The 24,096-nt window shown below is 43.7% G+C and overlaps 1 protein-coding gene across 1 annotated transcript in view; it reads left to right on the top strand.

The window, feature by feature from the left end:
• rsf1a (remodeling and spacing factor 1a) overlaps positions 1 to 24,096 on the top strand; it is a 34,305-nt gene that overhangs the window by 1,520 nt on the left and 8,689 nt on the right. The window contains exons 2-13 of the mRNA XM_085794743.1: positions 1,523 to 1,614; positions 1,745 to 1,837; positions 2,608 to 2,813; positions 4,172 to 4,344; positions 7,712 to 7,837; positions 13,699 to 14,992; positions 15,744 to 15,954; positions 16,044 to 16,253; positions 16,387 to 16,491; positions 20,796 to 20,875; positions 21,354 to 21,402; positions 22,136 to 22,242. Of these exons, the coding sequence (XP_085650869.1) occupies positions 1,523 to 1,614; positions 1,745 to 1,837; positions 2,608 to 2,813; positions 4,172 to 4,344; positions 7,712 to 7,837; positions 13,699 to 14,992; positions 15,744 to 15,954; positions 16,044 to 16,253; positions 16,387 to 16,491; positions 20,796 to 20,875; positions 21,354 to 21,402; positions 22,136 to 22,242 (2,746 nt within the window). The remainder of the gene's footprint in view (positions 1 to 1,522; positions 1,615 to 1,744; positions 1,838 to 2,607; positions 2,814 to 4,171; positions 4,345 to 7,711; positions 7,838 to 13,698; positions 14,993 to 15,743; positions 15,955 to 16,043; positions 16,254 to 16,386; positions 16,492 to 20,795; positions 20,876 to 21,353; positions 21,403 to 22,135; positions 22,243 to 24,096) is intronic.

Below are 24,096 nucleotides of genomic sequence, written 5' to 3' on the forward strand. Positions count from 1 at the left end.
CTCACCTCCAACACTCCGGTTTAAGTGTCTGTGCCTTTTTCTCTTTTGAAATCATGAAGACTAAAACCAAAATATAGATCAAACATGAGGTTTGAATATTACTGCAATTTATTTTATCCTTTGGCTACTCGGTCACTTCTCTACTTGATGACTTAAGTTCACCCAAAATTCAAATTTCACTCATTATCTACTCACCCTCATGTCGACTAAGAGCTGGGAGAATTTTCAGAGTCCTCCGTCCCTTCTCTGAGTTACGGGGGGGTCCGCGCAGCAGTATTTGTCCATATAATGGTTGTCAATGGATACCAACTTTCTTCGTCCAAAAAGACACACCAAAAAACATCCAAATACCTCCATACTGCTCGTCTGTAATGTCCCTCTTGTATCGAAGCCCCGACATGAGAAATTGTTCCGCCGGTCACACAGGAAGAGCAATGAACTGAGACACTGGGAGCTTCCGCTACAAACAAGCTTAAAATATAGACTTATTTAATTTCGGAACAATTTCTCATGTCGGGGCTTCGATACCAGAGGGACATTACAGACGAGCAGTATGGAGGTATTTGGATGTTTTTTGGTGTGTCTTTTTGGACGAAGAAAGTTGGTATCCATTGACAACCATTATATGGACAAATACTGCTGCGTGGACCCCCCGTAACTCAGAGAAGGGACGGAGGACTCTGAAAATTCTCACAGCTCTTAGTTGACATGAGGGTGAGTAGATAATGAGTGAAATTTGAATTTTGGGTGAACTATCCCTTTAAACCTAGAAAATGTGAAAAACATGTTTAAAAAAGTCTCACTATTCCCTAAGCAACTTATGCTTGTTTTGACCAACCAACCCCTCCACAAGCTAAGTGAATGTCAGTCAGTTGTGGGAAGCACCGACATAACAGGACATGTATTTACCAGCATTGGGTGAGCAATGTAAGGTATTCATATGGAAAATTAGATCACTGACTGTACACTGCAGAAAACATGGCAGTGCATCTCGTGCATTTTAGGTGCACCACTCCTGTCATCCATAAGCCCCTAAAGTTACAGCAGTAAATTCATCTATTACACTGATATTAGTTTGAATAGATTCCAGTCAGTATTAACACATTTTGCCTTCACATGTGGCATGGTACATTTTATATTCATTCAGCAGTGGAAAGCTGGTGTAGGACCAGTCTTAATAAAGTGAAAATATAATAAAAAATTTGAAAGGTGTTATTGTCTAGTTGTGTATCTGTTCTTACAAACTATTTTTCACACAACACTTATGTTTCCCTCAGAATTGTTTTTATTCTATTGAAAAGTAACTATTTCAGTTCAAATTCTTGTAGAACCCCCCCCCCCCCCCCAATAGAAAGAATCATACATTCAATAAAAATGCAAAAATATGTTGGGTGATGCCCTTTAATCTCAAGCTAGAAAGTGGTTTCGGCTCAAATAAACAAAACAAAAGTTGTCTCTTGGTACATGCTGATACTATGAAAAGTGTTGTGTTTCTAATCATCATGTGTTGTGTTTGCTTTAGTCCCTAAACCCCTTGTGGAGCTCCATGTGAAGCTGCTCAGAAAATTGGGGAGGTCTGTGTCTACTGATCGCTGGGAAAAATACCTGGCTAAGGTGAGGCCTCTGTCTGTCTGCGTCGGGAGTTTGTAACTAACGTCAGAGTGGGAGCTGTGTTGCTATTCAAGAGTAAGAAACCACTTCTATTAGAGGAGAGGTGACTGTATGTGATGGTTTTGTCCCGTAGGTTTGCCAGGAGTTGAACAGCACCTGGGCATGGGAGCTGGACCAGAAGGGCTACCAGGAGATGTCCATGGAGTGCAAGTCAAGCATCCTCAAAGTATGATGATGTGTCTGTTTTTACTTCATGTATTTATCCAAAAGGTGAAACCATCACTGTTCGGGGTCTGTTCTTCCATACGCGCATACCAGACTTGCAGATTCACTAAATGATGCAATTTATAAATCGACGGTCGTATTTTGATCAACATTACGTCTCAAATAAATGATTTCACTCCTAAGCCGTGTAATAAGCGGGGTGATGTAGAGTTAGTTGGTTGTTATGGAGAAATAAACCCCAACATACTATCTGTGGGGCTTGACAACACAACACATCTCATGCAGGGGAAGCTAACTAAAAGTAAATGACTAGTTGTAGAGAGCTGTAGCCCAGAAGGAAACAGTTGATCTTCATTTAAAGGTAGGGGAGGGGATTCTTTTCTTTTTTTTCTTTTTTTTAAATTTCTTTTTAATTTCACATTTTTGTTTTGCGACAGCAAGACAAGCTCATCAGAAAAGTAACACAAAATCGCAGCCTTCCGCTGTCACAAATCCAAACATGCAACACAAGATAATACAACATAACACAAGAAAAAAACACAAACAAAGGACAAAAAGAAAAGAAAGAAAAGAGATTATTTTCTAGAGCTTCTTTTACTGGATCGCTTGAAATCCTCTTCACACCCCGATTGTAACCAATTAATGAAATTTTTATTGTATTTTTTATAAGTATATTTTTGGGCTTTTTCACCTTTAATCAATAGTCGATAATCGATAGTATAGGCGTCGCGCTGCTCTTCTTTTCACACAGTCTCGTTGTTTTCCTTTCAGTATCTCTGCGAGTGTCAGTTTGATGACAATCTCAAGTTCAAGATGGCGGTCAACGAGGAGGACCCGGAGAAGATGCGGCTGCAGCCGGTCGGTCGGGACCGCTACGGTCTGATGTACTGGCTGCAGCTGGACCAGGAGCAGAACATCCGGCTGTACACGGAGGAGCAGGACGACCTGGACGGATCCACATGGAAGTGTATAGTCAGGTACTACCTGCCTGAGGAAAAAAAAAGCTATTTGGCTTTTATTTTCTTTATTTATTTTCCCAAAATGTAGTTTGATTAGCGATTGATCATTCTATTGCTTGAGTTGAAGTTGCAGTGGTGTCCTCCCCTCTAAATACCCAGGGGGCAAAGCAAAAAAACAGACAGGGAGCGTTGTAAAAGGTTTGACAGCAGAAATGATATGTAGGAACTTGAAGGATTAAAACCTGGGTGGACAACCCGGTCAACTAGCTGCTGGAAAGCTACAGGGGCCAAAACCCCTCTCTGGGGTCATTTTGCTGGCGAAATGATGTAAATGCAAATATTTAGGTACTACAATGGCATAAATAGTCATACAACTATAACATTTGGCAGAGAGTATCTTGACACATAGGGGGAGGCATGAAAAAAAGATTCTGGGGTTTGTTGCAACTCCATTTTAAGATATCACCCTCAACATCTCAAAAAAGACAAAAAAAAGTACTGTTCGCCTGACAAATTCTCATGAAAATTATTATTTTTCAGCACTTTATGGAGAATATCTATGCTTAACATGTATATAGAAAACTTCCCTAATACATAAGCTTCCATTTGAGTCCAAGATAGCCTTTCTACTAGCTACTGGAAAGCTACAGGCTGTCTCCAAACAATGCAACACCTATTGTGAAAAACTAGCTACTGTACATACTACAAATACTATACTATACTACAAACTACAGAAACCATTCTATTTCTGGTCTCCCCAAAGTGAACAGATAGATAGAGAAGACCGTTGGCCACAGCAAGTGGGGCTTTTGAGATAGAAAGGCTATCTTGGACTCAAATGGAAGCTTATGAATTAAGGACGTTTTCTATATACATGTTAGGCATAGATATTCTCCATAAAGTTCTGAAAAATAATCATTTTCATGAGAATTTGTCAGGCGAACAGTACTTTTTTTTGTCTTTTTTGGGATGTTGAGGGTGATATCTTAAGATCGAGTTGCAACAAACCCCAGAATCTTTTTTTCATGCCTCACCCTATGTGTCAAGATACTCTCTGCCAAATGTTATAGTTGTATGACTATTTATGCCATTGTAGTACCTAAATATTTGCATTTACATCATTTTGCCAGCAAAATGACCCAAGAAAGGGGTTTTGGCCCCTGTAGCTTTCCAGCAGCTAGTTGACCGGGTTGTCCACCCAGGTTTTAATCCTTCAAGTTCCTACATATCATTTCTGCTGTCAAACCTTTTACAACGCTCCCTGTCTGTTTTCCAAAAAACTGGGATTTTGCCCCCTGGATAAAAGGAATTGTACGGTACTTGTAAAGATGAATTGGTTCCCATTGTTTGAGCCCCTTATCAATCTGTCTTTTCAGGACTCGTAATGACTTGGCTGAAGCTCTGGAGCTGTTGAAGGCTCAGGTTGATCTAAACCAGAATCAGGACAAGGATAAGGACCAGAATCAGGACAAAGACCAGATCCAGGACCAGAACCAGAACCAGAACCCAGCTGGATCTAGGAGTGCCAGCCCCACAGAGAAAGATGCAGGTATGTCAGGCCAATGAATCCATGTTGCTACATTATGGATGGAAAAAGAATCAGTGCATTGTGGGCCTGTGAATACATGTAGGTATTAATGCTGCGTTCATAACAACTCGGAGGTCGTAATTCCCAACTCGGAAATTTCCGACTTCCGACATCATTGCGTTCACGCTGCAGGAACTCGGAAGAGAAAAAACATGGATACCTGAAGGAAGTTTGGCGTATTGTGGCTCATCGCTGAATAGGAAAAATCAATGCAGCAGTAAATGATGTTTATTTTGGAGGAGAAGAGACGCTGCAGATGAGTGCACATAATGTTACAGCCTTGATAACAGTTAAACCTTATTTCCGTCACATACGAGGAACACAATTGACCCTTCGCCAACTCCTCCCACAAACGGCTATTGTCCAATCCTACGTTAGCAACCTTAACTATAGGCCTGGCAAGCTTTTGGCAGTTGAGTCATTACGTTTGCTTTTGTGGACACATTTTGAGACTAGGACGAAAAATATTTGTTTGTAGAGAAGGATGTTGTTGTTGCTGCTGCTGCCGCTGCTGCTACTTCGGCGGCGGCGGCAGCGGCGGCAGCAGCAGCAATAGCAATATAGAGATGTTCAGATACGAGCTGACTTTTTTTTTCGACTTGAGCAAGTGTAAATATGGGGATAACCATATGTGACAGCTGTACTTTTAGGGCTTTTACCTGGGCTTTTAGGCGAGGGATCCTCCAGGCAGGGACTGCTTTCACTGACTGATACAGCGGTGGGAGAAAAAAAACAGCAGTGAAAGCTGTATGTGGTTCACAATCGCCCAAAAACTTGCAGTTTGACAACCAGTGAGATGACCTAAGTCTTCGTGGGTTGATAGACGGTAAAATTACCAGCCCTTACTGTTGCTCTGTACATTGTCCAGTCGTGTCGTTGAACAGATGTTTTATCCTCCTGCGCGAATCACGTCACTGAAAACTCTGAATGGTCTTTGTGACTTCTTCTCTCTATTATCTCAGAACAGTTTATCCAGAAATGTACTGATATTTCCTTTGAAATCGATACCAAATATTGCCAGGAGCATGGCTGGGAGTGAAAGCTTGCCCGGCGTAGCAACAGTGACCAAGGGGGCGGGGCTTACGCGAAGGGTCAATTTCACACCATACAACAATCACAGCTTAATATAAACGTATTTCATATAGGCTACTGCAATAATACACAAAAATATGCATTCAAACTTCAACAAATGACTTAAAACGTCTAAATTCTAACCCTTTAATACGAGGGCTGCATGTTTTGATGTTGTCGTGACGTCAAGTCGGAAAGTCGGAGCTCTGATATGATACCCGAGTTCCCGACCTGTAATTTCCGAGTTCGACGCCGTTCAATTCATTTTTTTTACAACTCGGAGCTGGTTTTTTTCCGACTTCTGAGTTGTCTTGAACGCAGCATAAATGTACAGTGAAAAGAAACCAGACATTCTAGTAGTGGTCGTCAAAGGCAACCTGAGTGTAGACAGACTGAAGAGGAGAGGCAGCCGTCACAGCCACTGAACAGTTATGTAAGGGATAATGTATAGTTCGGAGGTTGAATGAAACGCTTCGCGTCGGGGTTCCATACAACCTGTCGGGGTTTATTTCTCCATAACAACCGACCAACTATACATTATCCCGCTTATTACACGGTTTACGAGTGAAATAATTAATTTGAAACATAATTCTGATCAAAATACGACTTTAATTGATTTAAAATTGCATAATTTAGTGAATCTGCAAGACCGGTCACTTCCGCTGTTTTGCCGAGCCTCCTCCTGGTCGTGCATTTGAAGCCTTTGATAATCAATCAGTGGATCGATAGATTACCATACACATGTTACAATGTGTGTATTGTGTGTAGTCGTATCTGTCATAAACAAGAGATTAACTTTACTGTTTACGGGGTGCGTTTGTGTCGCGGAGTTGCGGTGCCACCGAGACGAGAGGAGAGCTGTGACACCGGGTCAAAGGCTCTGATCAGCAGGTTTCGTTTCCAGCCACGATGTGGAAGGAGCCTCCACTCTCCTTGTAACAGGTTGCAAGTCATTTATCTAACATCACTAATAGTCCGAAGCTGTTTAATGACGGTAAAAATGAAACACAAGGTAAATATCCTGCATAGTTTCTCTTTTCTGTGCTGCGCTGATCAGAGCGGCGTCCCTAGCAACGGTCTGTTATACTTGACGACGGTCTGTTATACAGAAATAACAGACCGCAGAACGCAGCGCTGGACCAATCAGAGAGCAGCATTCAATAGAGCCGTGTAATAATATTATTTATTACATGGCTCATTCTGATTGGTCTGTTACAGAGCCTCTGACCCGTTGTCAGCTCTCGTTTATGCGACTCCACGACACGAACGCGCCCGTAAACCGCAATCTCTTGTTTATGACAGATACGACTACACAAATACACACATGGTAACATGTGTATGATAATCCATCGATCCACTGATTGATTATCAAAAGCTTTGTTGAAAACAAATGCACATGACTAGGAAGAGGCTTAGCAACACAGTGGAGAAGTGACCAGACTTACAGATTCACTAAATGATGCAATTTATAAATCGACAGTCGTATTTTGATCAACATTACGTCTCAAATAGATGATTTCACTCGTAAGCCGTGTAATAAGCGGGATGATGTAGAGTTAGTTGGTTGTTATGGACAAATAAACCCCAACATACTTCCTGTGGGGCTTGACAACACAACACATCTCATGCAGGGGAAGCTAACTAAAAGTAAATGACTAGTTGTAGAGAGCTGTAGCCCAGAAGGAAACAGTTGATCTTCATTTAAAGGTAGGGGAGGGGATTCTTTTCTTTCTTTTTTTAAACTTTCTTTTTAATCTAATTTAAATTTTTGTTTTGCGACAACAAGACAAGCTCATCAGAAAAGTAACACAAAATCACAGCCTTCCGCTGTCACAAATCCCAACATGCAACACAAGATAATACAACATAACACAAGAAAAAAACACAAACACATGTAAAGGACAAAAAGAAAAAACGATAGTATAGTGGAGAGAGAGACAGGAAAATGAGAGGCAGAGAGAGGGGGGATGACATGCAGCAAAGGGCTGCCTGAGTCGGGAGTCGGACGCCCCCAATTAACTCAATGTTTTTTCACAAAAATGTCAAGTGACCTGTGGAACGAACACCATCCAATCATATTGAACGCTACAAACAAATTCATTGGATTGTGATGTGTCTATCAAACTTTCAAAACCAATTGTGTATTTTCCTGCTCCAACTTACTACTTCTACCTATCTCTAAATCTCATCTGGTCATTCTCTGTATCTTCCAGCATCAGTAATAATGTCGTTGTGTGTGTCTCCTCTGATGCTTTAGGGGACGAGGCCACAGGAAGCAGCAGCTGGAAACCCAAGGCCTCTGATGAAGTCACCATGAAGGATGAGCCTGTAGAGCCTGTAGAGCCTGTAGAGCCTGTAGAGCCAGAGAAAGCCACACAGCAAGGTGGGTACCTGTATGGAAGTTCTTATCACTTGAAGTGAGTCTAAGGCCCAATTCCGATTCTATTTTTCATCCCTACCCCTACCCCTAGCCCTACCCCTAGCCCTTAACCCTTGCCCTTGAAACGGAGCTACAAGGAGTAGGGTTGAAAGTCAACCCCTACGAATTGGGACACCACTTCAACAATCACATGCGTCATCAGTCGTCTCTGCTGGCTTTCATATAAGCAGACGTGACGAGCTTTTGCCACAAATCCTCTATTCAGAACTACGTTAACTTAATAAAATAAAATAAAATTTAATGAAGAATGATCGGTTCATTGTAAAACATTTATTTATTGTATATTACTGTATAGGCTACAGATCCCCCAGGCAGTGCTGCTTCTGTGTCCAAAACACATGAAGCTTCACTTTTAATTCAAACAAATTAATGCAACAATTGTTACATTTCATCAATGAGATGAGCATTTATCTCCTAAAAAGAATGCAACTACGCGGCGGTAAACCTTTAAAACCCTGCGGGTAAGTTAATTAGCGTCCGTCTTTTCTACCGGGACGAGGTCGGGAGGTTGGCCGGCTGACAAGCTGTCCGGACGGGGTGGTGTCTCCGTGACGAGCCGCTGATCTGCTCCACAGGTGGAGGCTCCAACGTGGAGCTTCACTTCTCCGAAAAACATCGGAGCAAACGTCTAAACAGCCTCATGTGGATAAACCGACCGCACATTGGGGATCTAAACAGCTACTTTCTCGCATGAAAAAATATTAAAACTTAACAAAATGACGTAATAACAGCGCTACAGTGAGAAATAAATCAGCTGCCGGTTGCCGCAAGATGCATTCTGGGAAACTTGCCATAGCCCTCGGTCCGTAGTGTGCCCCTGAAAAATCTCCGTTTCGAGGGCGAGATAGCCCTACCACTTCCCCCTAACCCTCGTCTGAACCAGAATTGGGACACCCCTACCACTTCACGTGAACGCGCAAAACGAAGGGTTAGGGCCAAGGGCTAGGGCTAAGGGGAGAATCGGAATTCGGCCAAACAGTTAGACAGAGATCACTAAATAAAGTCTGATGGATGGATAGAATCTGAAAGAAGAAGGAGTTTGGGCCAGTGTGTTAGTGTATTGGAAAGGCCACACCAGAGAGCTGGCAGGAAGTAACAACTGACACACAACAACCACTCCTGTTTCGCCTGTCACTGCACATGAGGATGAAGTATCCACCACTACTAGTTTATTCCACTGTTTAAGCTGCCAGATGCAAGAAGAGCAGAGAACTGGTGATGAAGGGATGGATGTGTTAACCCTCCTTATTGTCCTCCTCGGTCAAGGAAGGAAGGAAGGACAAAGGGAAGGAAGGAAGGAAGGACAAAGGGAAGGAAGGAAGGAAGGAAGGAAGGAAGGAAGGAAGGAAGGAAGGAAGGAAGGAAGGAAGGAAGGAAGGAAGGAAGGAAGGACGAAGGGGAAAAAAGGAAGGAAGGCAGGAAGGACAAAGGGAAGGAGGGAAGGAAGGCAGGAAGGACAAAGGGAAGGAAGGAAGGAAGGAAGGAAGGAAGGAAGGAAGGACGAAGGGAAGGCAGGAAGGAAGGAAAGAAGGATGAAGGGAAGGAAGGACGAGGGGGAAAAAGGAAGGAAGGAAGAAAAGAAGGACGAAGGGAGGGAAGGCAGGCAGGAAGGACGAAGGGAGGGAAGGCAGGCAGGAAGGACAAAGGGAAAGAAGGAAGGAAGGAAGGAAGGAAAGACGGATGAAAGGAAGGAAGGCAGGAAGGACAAAGGGAAAGAAGGAAAGACGGACGAAGGGAAGGAAGGAAGGAAGGCAGGAAGGACAAAGGGAAAGAAGGAAGGAAGGACGAAGGGTAAAAAGGAAGGCAGGCAGGAAGGACAAAGGGAAAGAAGGAAGGAAGGAAGGAAAGACGGACGAAGGGAAGGAAGGAAGGACAAAGTGAGAGATGGGAGGAAAGAAGAAAGGGGAAAAAGGAAGGTACAATAGACGGAGGGAGGGAACACCTTGGGACAATTGGGTCAAGAAGTAAGGACGAAGGGAACAAAGGAAGGAAAGAAAAATGGAGGGAAGGAACAGATTAGGTCAAGAAAGGAAGCAGAAGGACGGACGAAGGAAGGAAGGAAGGAAAAAAGCATTGTGGAAAGAAGGAAGGGCGAAAGGAAGGAAGGAAAGAAGGAAGGAAACAGGTTGGGTAAATTTGAGCCAATAGGACAACAGGAGGGTTAATAGTCCAGTCATTTTATGAGAAAAGGTTAAACAAATTGCAACAGAAGCAAACTCAACTGATTTTGTATCCTCAACATGTCCTGAGTGAGGGAAAAAAAGCCCCGAAGAATCCCATTAGGGGAAAGTTTCGAAAAACACCCAAACATATCCCATTTATACGCATATAAAACTTTTTTTTCACGTGAATAGGGTAAAATTTTTAACCTTTAGATATCTCCATGAAAATTACTGAGTTGATTACTTACATTAAGACAAACAAAAAATGTATTACAAGTTTTTTGAAATTCTTTGTTAACATGAGCAAATTTGCATAAATCTGCATACATTTGCATAAATTCCACCGTTTGGACGGCACATGTATATATGAAGTTGCTGTGGTGGTACCAGCATGAAAATTGGAATGAGTTGACTCCATCGGTCAACCGACAAGTTGACCACTTTAAATTTCAAGATGACTGCAATTTTTCAAGACAGCCACATCCTTAGTAGAGCAGGTATGACATGAGCCAACAGTGCATAATCCAATTACGTATGGCTAATTTGCATACATACAACACCTGATCTAAACATTGAGTAGAGCAGGTGAAAATGTCTTGTTCAATCTTGTTAACATATAATATGTTAACAAGATTGAACAAGACATTTTTTTTACTGTAATATGATATTACAGTTAAAAAACTTAAGGAATGGAACCAATTTAGGCCCATGAGCATTAATAGAGACGGAGCATGTCATACCTGCTCTACTAAGGGTGTGGCTGTCTTGAAAAATTGCAGTCATCTTGAAATTTAAAGTGGTCAACTTGTCGGTTGACCGATGGAGTCAACTCATTCCAATTTTCATGCCGGTACCACCACAGCAACTTCATATATACATGTGCCGTCAAAACGGTGGAATTTATGCAAATTTATGCAAATTTGCTCATGTTAACAAAGAATTTCAAAAAACTTGTAATACATTTTTTGTTTGTCTTAATGTAAGTAATCAACTCAGTAATTTTCATGGAGATATCTAAAGGTTAAAAATTTTACCCTACACGTGAAAAAAAATGTTTGTATGCGTATTAATGGGATATGTTTGGGTGTTTTTCGAAACTTTCCCCTAATGGGATTCTTCGGGGCTTTTTTTCCCTCACTCAGGACATGCTGAGGATACAAAATCAGTTGAGTTTGCTTCTGTTGCAATTTGTTTAACGTTGACCCCTTTTTTGGCCTAAAATTACTGGACTATAATAGTAAGGCACTACCATCGGCTGCATGGACCACATGGCAGCAGACAGTTTTCTATGTATAGTAAATGAGGTCCGGTCCACTAGGTGGCACCAGGAGAACACCACATCTGGCTGTGGAGCTCCACTCAAAGAGAAGTCAGAGAAATGAAATGAGATCAGACAAGAATAAGAACATAGACTGTAAAAAGAATGGACGTAGCGTCCGTGACGTCACCCATTGCTTTTGGGGAGTCGTTTTTGTGACTCAAATATGGCGGCCTGAACAGCGCCATGTTGGATTGGCCGGCCGAGAACCCGCCCACTGGCCTCGAAGCAGCTGTCCACGGAGCTGCTCGGACCTGTCACTCAACGTTTCCGCGCCCTAATTGGCCAGAATTTTAACCTAATAACAGTAAAACTGTAGAGTTAAAAAAAAATTCACCCCCCTCAGAGTGTGTGCGGGGGTAGAAACTATCGATTGAGACGAAAAAACATTCTGACACCAGGCTTTTAACATGTTTACTGAGGATGTAAAGTCGGCGATTTTAACACGGGGGTCTATGGGGAATGCTCCCTTCTGACACCAGCCCCCAGAGGAATCCGAGGGGATTACACAGTTCACTAGTGAAATAATTCATTTGAAACATAATGTTAATGAAAATAGACTTTTATGGATTTATAAATTGCATCATTTAGCGCATCTGCAGCCTCCTCCCTTTATAATCAATCAGTAGATGGAACGTTATGAGACAGAGCTGTTTTGGAGGCAAATGCGTAGCCAGAACTATGGACTGTATTTGCTTCATGTGTCATAATGTTACACAATTATACGTTATTATCTCATAGCGTGGTGAATGTGCAGGTCACAACTTGTCCACCAGAGTGTTTTGGAGTTGCTGGATTGTGTATTTGATAGGGCTGACCCAAAAAAATCGAAGCTTCGATGGTAATCGATCATGAAGTCCGTGATCGATCGTTTTTTTTTCTTCCTTTTTTTTCCTTTTTGACACCGGTTCTCATCGCCTGATTTTGGAGATATGCAGTGTTTTTTTGCCATTACTTTCATTATTTACACTACAATCGCGGGATGATACAGGAGTTACGATCGCGCACCCCCCCCCGGCCGCCGAAGCTTCGATTTTGATCGATTTTATGTGCGCGAAGCTTCGATTATCAAAATATGATAATCGGGTCAGCCCTAGTATTTGATGAGTTTGATGAGGGAAACGTAGAAATACCGTGCAGCTCACGTCTCTGCTCCGCCGATCTAAAAATTGCTTGCACTGACAATAAAGGTAATGAACCTACTGCTAAGACTAAAGGGATTATGGCAATAGGCCATTTTGCCAAAATGTTGAAATATCCCTTTAAGATGAAGTGTTCGGAGGTCCTCCAATCACAAACAGTGCCTTAAGTGAACATTCAAATCAAAACGGGTGACTTCCTGTTGGGTTAAAGGGATAGTAGCATTTTTTTTAAAGTGGGGTTGTATGATCTACAAATAGCCCCTAAGTACTTTAATTGCAGTAGAAGACTCTCTGCACTCCTCCCGTTAGCAACGCCAGCCCATAGCCCTGCCCAGAGATTTACAACATACAGTGTTGTGAACAGACCCAAAGAAACGGCCTATTTTCACAGCCTAAAAGAGGTTTTACCTGAAAAAAAAATACACAGTTCCATTGTTCGCTATAATATAATTTTTTCCAGCCCCTCAAAGTGCAGGAAAAACACAGTTTTTATTTGGAGCAGCTAACCAACTGCTGATTGGCAGGTGCTAACCCTGGGCAGAGGGATACGTGAGTTGGTTAGCTCCAAATAAAAACTTTTTCCTGCACTTTGAAGGGTTGGAAAAAATTATATTATAGCGAACAATGGAACTGTGTTTTTTTTTCCAGGTAAAACCTCTTTTAGGCCGAGAAAATAGGCCGTTTCTTTGGGTCTGTTCACAACACTGTATGTTGTAAATCTCTGGGCAGGGCTATGGGCTGGCGTTGCTAACGGGAGGAGTGCAGAGAGTCTTCTACTGCAATTAAAGTACTTAGGGGCTATTTGTAGATCATACAACCCCACAATAAAAAAATGCTACTATCCCTTTAAGAGTCAGACTATGGTGCATCTCAGCACCCTTCACTGTGCTAGTGTGCTCGTGTGCTCGTGCTAATGATAGTTGTGTATGGGTCAACCCATTATCAGCATCGGCCTTTATCATTGATAACCTGCATCAGCTGTTTATGTTTCACCAATAAAATAAATCTATCTTAAAACGCGCTCCTTTGGCTCTGATGCAGTCACCACTCTTGGCCCACAGCCATCACTGATCCAAGATCTGTGTTGGAGTTGGTGTTATTGTCTGAACAGAAAGTCTACTTAGTGTTGTGCGCTCTGTGTGTAGCAGTGTTAACCTCTTACTGTGTTTGTGCGTCTTGTAGTGCTGAAGCAAGAGCCGAGCATCAAGCAGGAAGTGGCCGAGGCCCCCCAGGTTAAAGAAGACCAGATCCACCACAAACCCCCCGTCTTCGATAACCGCGTCAGCACCATCACCACCATCCTCAAATCAGAACCCAGGGACGCCGACGCGCCCAAAAACGCTGTGTCGGTCGTCATGGCGCCGAACGTGACGGTGACGAGACAGGAACCGAACAAGGAGGACGAAGCGGGCCGGTCGGTCGTCAGGAGCAACCAGCAGGCCAAGATACCCCTGAAGAAGAGGGAGCTGAAGCTGGCTGAGAGTTACCACAGCAACCACCTTAACAACAACAACAGCAGCAGCAGCAGCAGCAGTAGTATTATTGTATGCAACCCCTCAGTGATTCAGAGTAAGGACAGTCACCAGCAGCAGCTAGTGGTCACTGCGTCCAGACAGGAGCTGACCAATGGGAGGCCGTCTCTCCTCCTGCCTCAGAAGGAGGGACAGAACGGTGTCCTAGGAATCCTGGGCCCCGGGGCCACAGTGGGACATGTGGGGGTGATCCGCAGCCATAGGGCCCCGGGGGCCCCGGGGGCCCAGCAGCAGGAACACAACGGACCAAAGCTAGACCACTGGGGGGCCCGGGTCGGGGTCGGGGCCGGGGACGAGGACAGGGACAGGGAGGTGAGCAGGCAGTCTGTCCTGGTGAAGAAGGCTCCTTCTGAAGGAGACACCACCGCTGTCCCTGTCCCTGTCCCTGTCCCCCTCCCTCCTCCTGCAGCCAAACCACCACCCCACCAACCCCCCTCACTGTCCCAGTCCACACAGGACGCCAAGAGACAGACAGCGGAGGAGCAGGGGAGACGGACCACTGGGGAGACGCTGATTGGACAACAGAAAGAAGAGGACGTGGACGGGGAAGGAAGCAAAGAGGAGCATGAAGACGACAAGAGCACTTTAAGGAAGGGGGGGCCAGCTCTACCAGAAACACTAGAGCAGAAGTCTGAAAAGGAGCACCAGGAGCACCAGGACCAGCAGGACCAGCAGGACCAGCCGGGAGACGGGGTCAACGGCGGCCTGGCCGTCCAGGTCAGGCTGAAGGACAGCGGACAGACTCGCCTGGAGGAAGCCTCCTCTGAGATCCAGAAAGAAGGAATCCGGCTGAAGATCAAGATCCCCCCCCACCGGAGGAACCGGTTGAAGGGTAAAGCGGTGAAGGAGGAGGGGAAGGAGAAAGAGCCGGACCAGGACCAGGACCAGGAGCTGCAGCTGCAGGAGGAGGGCCGGCCGCTCCGCAGGTCGGCCCGGATCTGCAGGTACCTGCATCATCCAACTCATCAACAGTAGTCCAGTCATTTTAGGCCAAAGAAGGGGTCAACCTTGAACAAATTGCAACAGAAGCAAACTCAACTCGTTTTGTATCCTCAACATGTCCTGAGTGAGGGAAAAAAAGCCCAGAAGAATCCCATTAGGGGAAAGTTTGGAAAAAGACCCAAATATAGCCCATTTATACGCATAATTCATTATCATTCATCATTCAATTACTGTGTTGATTACTTACATTAAGACAAACAAAAAATGTATTACAAGTTTTTTGAATTTTCATGCTGGTACCACCACAGCACCTTTATATATACATGTGCCGTCAAAATGTATGCAAATGTATGCAAATCTTCTCATGTTAACAAAGAATTTCAAAAAAACTTGTAATACATTTTTTGTTTGTCTTAATGTAAGTAATCAACTCAGTAATTTTCATGGAGATATCTAAAGGTTAAAAATTTGACCCTATTCACGTGAGAAAAATAATGAATAGGCGTATGAATGGGCTATATTTGGGTCTTTTTCCAAACTTTCCCCTAATGAGATTCTTCTGGGCTTTTTTTCCCTCACTCAGGACATGTTGAGGATACAAAATCAGTCGAGTTTGCTTCTGTTGCAATTTGTTCAACCTTTTTCCATAAAATGACTGGACTACATGGGGTTTCCATTATAAATGTATGTTTTTGGTCCATTGTCATCTCAAGTCCAATAAATTCAGTCCCATCTACACCTTTTTTCTTGAAGATCATCTGCTTTGCCAACCTGCAGGCCAAGCTTGAAGGTAGCCGACAGCCAGAGAAAGAAACCGCAGAAAAAACAGGCGGCGCCGAGCAGAACAAGAGGGGAGGAGGAGGAGGAGGAGGAGAAAGAAGAGGAAGAGGATGAAGAGGAACAGGGCGCCACCGCAAAGAAAGACAGGAAAGCAGAAGCTGTCGGACAAGTCAGGAAACGAAGGGTAACTAGTCTCTGAATGTGTTGTCCAGTGAGTGTGAAGAGTGATAGCTGCTTTTTTGTCTCTTGACGGTTGCTCTGCTGCGTTTCCAGGGTAAGAGGAGGCACCGCCGCCCCCGATGGTCCAACATCCGCTCCAAGAGACGTAAACTGGGCGAAGGAGGGGAGGCGGGGGACACGGGGGGGAAGCCGGGGGAGGAGGAGAGCGACGGAGGGAGCGACTCGGAGGAATCCTGTAAATCGGAGGAGATTCCCAGCGAAGACGCCTGCACACACTGTGGCCTGCCCAACCACCCGGAACTGGTACACCCACCTGAGACCACCTAGAGACTGATGACTGGCTCTGGTCTAAACTGTCCTCTCTAGAAGACAGCTGGGAGTCCAGAGTGTCCACTATGACTCACTAACTGTGTGTGTGTTGTGTGTGTGTACTCAGATTCTGCTGTGTGACTCCTGTGACAGTGGGTACCACACCGCCTGCCTGCGCCCCCCACTCATGTTGATTCCAGATGGGGAGTGGTTCTGTCCACCCTGCCAACATGTAAGTGTGTGTGACAGAGACACAGAATTTATTTATTTTTTAATTTTTTCTTAAATATGTTTATTGATTTTCAAAGGAATGAGATTTTTTGGGGGATAACATAGAGAACACATCTTTGATTGTAGCAGTAGTCCTTGATGATGGTCAGGACAGGTACCTTAACATCACATATTCACATCACAGCAGCCTCACTGTTAAAGGGATAGTTCAACATTTTGGCAAATTGGCCCATTGCCATAATCCCTATAGTCACAACAGGAGGTTCATTAGGATTTCTTGGTTTCCCTCATCAAACTTCTAAAACAACTCTGTCTGGTAACGTTGTGTTATTATCTCATAGTGTGGTGAATGTGCATCTCACAACTTGTCCACCAGAGCGTTGTGGAGTTGTTGGATTGTGTATTTGATGAGTTTGATGAGGGAAACCAAGAAATCCCATGAGCCTCCGTAGCGTAGCTCTGAGCAGCTCGCGGCTCTGCTCCGCCGTTCTTTTATTATTATTATTATTATTATAACCTTTATTTAACCAGGTTTGTCCCATTGAGATCCAAGATCTCTTTTGCAAGAGAGACCTGGCCAAGAATGACAGCAGAGTTTCAACACATAGTCACATTAATTAAAAAACATAAAACAAACAAACAAAACAAAAAACAAAATTGAATTAAAAAAAAAAAAAATAGTTAAAATAATTTACAAGATTAGTCAAACATTTGCACTCAATTAAAACATTTGCACTCCTGAAGCCTGGATGTGATGGAATTTATCATGGACTTGAATACATTCAGAGATACCAGACGTTCTAAAAATAGCTTGCACCGACAATTAAAGGTAACAAACCTACTGCTATGACTATAGGGATTATGGCAATGGGCCGATTTGCCGAAATGTTGAACTATCCCTTTAAAGAAAAACATCACATACTCATATGCAGCCTCACTGTTAAGGTAACACAGTACAGGGTCCCATGTTTTATCATAGAGTCTCCCAACCACAAATTCTATGTAGGCACAAAGTCCAGCTGTATTGCAGTCACCATCCTGAGCTGAATAGCCTCTGGTCATATTTACTGGCAGAAAAAAGGACACTTGAAGCTCCCAGGATCCCAGTTTGCTCTTTTCTTTTAAGGAAATGTCTAATCTGTAAGTATCTGAAACAGCTTGAGGTGGATCCTCTAGATCTGGCATGTAGGCACACTTTCCCCCGATATACAAATAATTCCTGTATGTTACTAATATCACACCTATTGCTGAGACTGGTGTCACACAGTCTTGAGCCTTGGAGCTGGTTTTGGTTCTCGGACAGGGATAGGCTGTATAGGTGCAGAGGTGGGTAGTAACGCGCTACATTTACTCCGTTACATTTACTTGAGTAACTTTTTGGATAAATTGTACTTCTAAGAGTAGTTTCAATGCAGCATACTTGTTACTTTTACTTGAGTATATTTCTTCAGAAGAAGCGGTACTTTTACTCCGTTACATTGAGCTTCATTCCGGTCGCTACTCGCTACTTTTTCTTATTGATCCAATGTGCGATCTGTTTGTTTATGTTTTTTTTTTTTTTTTTTTTTAAGTATATTTTTTGGCTTTTTGCCTTTATTTGATAGTGATGACAGTAGAGATAGACTGGAAATGGGGAGGCAGAGAGAGGGGGAATGACACGCAGGAAAGGTCTGCCCGACGCGGGATTCGAACCGGAGACGCCTGCGGCGAGGACTGTAGCCTCTACATGGGGCGGCCGCTCTACCCACTGCGCCACGCACCGCCCCTGTTTGTTTATGTTTTAATGGAGATACTTCCGAGCCTCTGTCACATGACTGCGTTTCACCAATCAGATGTAGCCACTCGCGAAGTTTGCCTTCTTTTAACCAATCAGACAGAGCCAGGCAGTCACATGACTGCACACAAAATCTCCGCGGTAAACCGGACGGCCACTCCGCCTCAAATTTGAGAAACTGCTGCTAGTAAATGATTAGGATGACGTCAGCCCTGGTATGTCGTGGATAATGTCCGTGAAGGTTCTCAGTCATCCAGGTCATCTTATTCTTCTTCCTCCCTAGGAAGTTTAAACCCCATACACACCTGGAGACATGTGACTCCTAGTCACATGACCGCCCCTCCAGTTTTGGGGGTGTGGTCATGTGACTTTGGTTCAATCATAGAACCCCCCCTCACACACACACACACACACACACACACACACACACACACACACACACACACACACACACACAGTCACAGATAGACACACAGACACCACACCCACACAAAGAGCTTATGGACAGTTCATAGATCTTTCATAGATAGGCCTATGTATTGTGGCTGAATTTGTCTTCATTTATGTTACTTTGTAAAAAATGTCATTTACCGTAAATTCCGGACTATTAAGCGCACCTGAATATAAGCCGCACCAGCTAAATTTTAAAATAAAATAGATTTTGTACATATATAGGCCGCACCTGAATATAAGCAGCGGGTTTTTCGTGTTGTAACATGAGATATTTACACAGAAAGACAGTAGGCTACACGGAAGAATATGTGTGGAACTATACAAGTCCGCTCGCTTTTCCGCTGTTTTGGTTACGCTCCTAGCCATGTGCATTTGTTGACAACGAAGCCGTCGAAAAATCAATAAATGGAGCGGTGGATAACGTTACATAACATACGTTGTTACGGCGTGTGTGTTTGTGTAGTCTTAACCGTCATGAACAAAAGATTATGGGTTATGGAGCGCGTTTGTGTTGCGGTGCAGCAGAGACGAGAGCTGGGACACCGGGAGCAGCGACCAGGTGCTGTAGTGATGTTGCAAGGTGAAGACAGAGAGCCTCCGTTCTCACTCGTAACAAGTCATATAGCGAGTTAAACCATCACAATTACTCCGGAGGCACCAACACAGCATCAACACAGCACCAACAGACAGTAACATGCCTGGTTAGAAAATAAAACACTGCACCAACCCCCAATTCCAATCCGCCCCCTAAAGACTCAAGCCCTGAACCCTCACTGACTAAAGTGACATCAGCTCTAAGTGACAGAGTGTGAGAGTCTGTGAGGGTCCAGATGCTGTAAATATGAATGGAACAGCACTTACCCACTCTCACGACACGTTACCTTGACAACAACATGTTGTTGACTCCGGTCTTGGGCCGATAATTTACCGTACTTTTAACGCGCACAAGGTGTGTGAGGGGGACGGACTCAAAACACAATGTTCCCGGATCAGATCTGATCAAATCATCATCAATAATCACAAACTGCACGTTAATACTGACAGTAAACTGCTTCTTTTTTTTCTTTCTTTCTTTTTTTTTTGGTTGTTGCTCCTGTCCATTAACAATAAAGAGAGCGGCGGAGCTCTCTCTGACTACGTGTGGTAATTTACTTTTTTTTTTTTTTTTAACACTTGCGTTCCGACGGCATCTCATGTGTTTGACTTCACAACGCTATGAACTGTGGGTAATTCCCCTACCCAAAGTCAGCATCGGTGCTGACTTACGGTAAGGGGGCAGTAAGGGCTCATTCACTGACTCACTGACTTGATGATCTGACAATGGAACAGCCCTCACACACTCACGGACTTCCCGTGAACGCGCCTCTAAGTCAGTGAGTCCGTGAGGGGTCGGATTGGAATTGGGCGCTCAAAACTAGTGTCTTCTTCAGCGCATAATCTTTCCCCACATGTCTGTCTCACTTGTGCTTCCTGCTAGAGCGCCTCCCGGAGGCCGTTAGCCAGTAAAAGTCTATAAATTAGCCGCATCGTTGTACAGGCCGCAGGGTTCAAAGCATGAGAAAAAAGTAGCGGCTTATAGTCCGGAAATTACGGTAGGCTTTTGTCTTAGTTGTTAAATGTTGTTCTTTGGCAGTATCTGGATTTTTTCATTGCTATTATATTTTTGTGTATTTGATTAGGCCTACATTTACGCGCTGATCATTAAACGAACAAATCAGAGGTTACTCAGCAGTTACTCAGTACTTGAGTAGCTTTTTCACCAAGTACTTTCTACTCTTACTCAAGTAAATGTTTGAATGGCTACTTTTTACTTTTACTTGAGTAACATTATTCTAAAGTAACTATACTCTTACTTGAGTACAATTTTGGCTACTCTACCCACCTCTATATAGGCGTCATTGAAAAAGAGAGCTGGCTCTCAATTGACCTTCCCTGAATAAATGAAGGTGAAATGAAAAGCTACAAAATGAGAGAGATAGCAGAATGTCATGTTCAACATGGGATGGAAGGCAGCTTACTGAAAGATGAACAGTGCTTCAATCTTTGAGAAGAGAGTTGTGGTCTGGTCCTCCTTACAGAAGCTGCTGTGTGAGAAACTGGAGGAGGAGCTGCAGAATCTGGACAGTGCTCTGAAGAAGAGAGAGAGAGCAGAGAGGAGGTACGACAACAACACACACAGACACACACACACACACACACACACAGTTGGTGTGATGGACTGTTGTGATCTTGAGCTAGCCTCGTAAACCAGCCTCTCGCGGAAATGCATTTCATTTCATTCCGAGGGAGAGTCTGGCCTCATCCCCATTCTAAGCGTTTGGACTGAAACCCTCAGAAGGCCGAGCCAATCGGCGTCGCCCGCTGTGATTGACACAGCACGCTGGCCAATCAGGGACCGACTGGTGCAAAGCCCCGTCACTACACCAACTTGCTGATTGGCTGAATGGGGTTGTCTGTCAACGCTACTACCAAAGATATTAAACCGTCTTTGCTACTACTCCCGCCCAGCTCCCGCCCACCCAAAACGCTTAGAGGGGAGATGAGGCCAGACTCTCCCGAGAAATGAAATGAAATGTATTTCCGCGAGAGGCTGGTTTACGAGGCTAATCTTGAGCCTCCTCTCTCTGGTTGAACAGGAGAGAACGTCTGGTGTATGTGGGGATCAGTGTGGAGAACATCATACCTGTGAGTAGACACAACCAGCAGCTATTCACAACTATCAACTAAACACATGCTTTAGTTATTAGATTAATTGTGAGATGTTAGAACTAATACTCTGTCTGACTCGTGTTGATATGTTAAAGGGATACGCCAACATTTTTTTTTCGTGTCTTGCCTCACTCCCGAGTCCATGACCAGCAGATAGACACCATCCTTTCCACTGTGCGTGCAGTAACAAGGGAGATAAAGCCCGTATCGCCCGTAATTAGCTTAGCTCAAACGCTGGAAGTGTATAGGTAGTGTTAGCCTGCCTCCTACCTGAGCTGAAATCAGCAGTCAGAAGCTGATTTCATTTTAGCTCTAAATATATCACTTTATCAACATTTCAAACATTTTTAGGTGAGAGAGTAGCTGTTTAGATCAGCAGTGTGTCGTTAATTTGTCTAAATACCAGCTGTTTACAATTTTGTTCAGACGAATTTGGCGCTACTCAAGCTAGCTGTTGTGACCAACGCACTTCCGGTTACTTTCACAAAATAAAACACCCGTTGCCCTTTACATACAGGAAACCATGACGATAGAATTTGTGCTTTTACTTTGAAATAGGAAGCTAACCTACCCTCGATGTAGCTAGCTTGAACCAAAATAAAGCGTCTTTGCTTGAACCCTCCGTTTTGACAGATCAGCACCGCCTGCAGGCAGCTGTACTTCCTGTTTTACTGTGTGACGTCAGACTAACTGAACTGTTGTGTTGTAGGAAGGAGATGAGGAGGAAGAGGAGAAGTCGCCCAAGAAGAAAGATTCCAAAAAGACTAGAAATCTTGGAAGGAGATCAACTCGAACCAGGAAACACATCAGCTACAGGTGGGTGTGGCCTAGCAGGGGTTAAATGTGCTGGGGGAGGGGTCTGTAGTTTGCTAATCACTGAGACAGACAGGATAAAGCCAGCATGCAGGTTTCTAGATAAAGTCATTGTATCTTATCTAGTGTACACTCTAGAGCAGTGGTTCCCAAACTTTTTTGTCTTGCGTACCCCCTGAGCCATACCACAAGTACCCCCTCCCTCATACGTGTTGATGATTCTCCAGAAGTGGTCATAACGTAACACAACTGATGAAGAAACGAATTTGTACAAAGACATTTTGCACTATTCTCCTGCATTTTAGTTGTTTCTGGCTGGTGTTTGTTGTGGTCAAATGTGTCTTCACAGAGTTGTAGGATTGTCACAATACTAAAACCTAACCCAGGAAAATATTGAATATGACATCATATTCAATACAGCAGCAGTGCCTCTCAGCTTATTATTGCTCCATTATTTTATATTTTATTATAATCAAAAGGACTTATTTATTTTTTATTTTTTATTAAATGAAAAGCTAACTAAGAGTTGTGCAATTCCAGCGGGCGGGGCTCCCCTCTCCCTCCTCTCTCACAACACACACACGTGCATGCAGACAGCGGAGAAAAAGAGAGGAGACGAGAGGGGAGTGTTGCCGTTAATATCGTCGTTTTAAACTTTTACGGCTAAATTCACCCTACGTGCGTCTAACTACTGCATCAATATACTACTCACTCAGGTCTAAACGCTCTGGACGCTGCCTGCTCTCCTCTGCTCTGCTCTGCCTGTCGAGTGCGCGCGCGTCGGGTGTTGTGGGGGCGCGCTGTTAATATCGATACTTTTAGAAATCAGTCATGTATCCAGATGCGCCGTTTTGCATCGATACTTTTGACAACTATACAAAGCTGTGCTACAGGTTGTTGTCTTCTGGGGGGAACTAGTTGTGGCGCACATACCATTTCAGTAATGGGCTTATGAAGTGACTCGGAATATCAACTTATCATCTTGGTAATAAATTAATTAATGTTTCTACGTACCCCTGCAATGTGCTCACGTACCCCTAGGGGTACGCGTACCACACTTTGGGAACCACTGCTCTAGAGCACTTTCTCTCCATCTGAGTGGGAAAACTAACTTTCCATCTGCTGCTATCACATGACAGAAGAATGATTCAAGCTGCTGTGCTGCAGTGGTAGGACCAGGCAATTTTGGACAAATTTAGGCAATTCAGAGTAACAAGAGTAGGAAGACAGAACATCAGCATTACAAAATCCATTCTGCCTCAGCTGAGGTTTGAACTCACAACCTCTGACACCAAGACCCAGCCCCCAGCTCATTGAGCCAATTGGCTGCATGTGAGACCTGGGGTGCAGCTTCACAAATGGACCAAGCCAGTCACCATGGTGACAGCAGTTGTCAAGGTGTCAAGTGTCAAACATTCTGTTATCAATACAAAAATCTGATAATACATAAATTGCATCTAGACAGCAGTTTGTTTTATAAGAGAAAATGTTGTTTAAAATGCCACTCTTAACATTGACTGCAGTTGTTGCCATGAGCGCAGAATTCAAAATGTTCTAGAAAATTCAGTTTTTTGCCAAACTTCATCAACCACAACTCCAAAATATTATCAGTTGTTTTCAGGAAGATTGAAAATGTATCAAGAATTGGTTTTCATGCACTGTAGGCTCAAAAATCAATCAATCAATAACTTTGTGGAGACAGTCTGAGGATGTAGTGGAGGAGAAAGGTTTAATACGTTTTATATAGAGTGATGGACTTTGTCCAATTTGTACTGAGTTTAAGTGAACAAAGTTTCAGCCGTATTGGGGCGACATTTTGGTGGAAGTTGCAAAACTGTAGCATCTTCTCTTGCTTGA

Source organism: Trachurus japonicus, chromosome 13 (assembly GCF_045865225.1).
Source record: "Trachurus japonicus isolate A0001 chromosome 13, Traja_1.0".
Classification (NCBI taxonomy): Eukaryota; Metazoa; Chordata; class Actinopteri; order Carangiformes; family Carangidae; genus Trachurus; species Trachurus japonicus.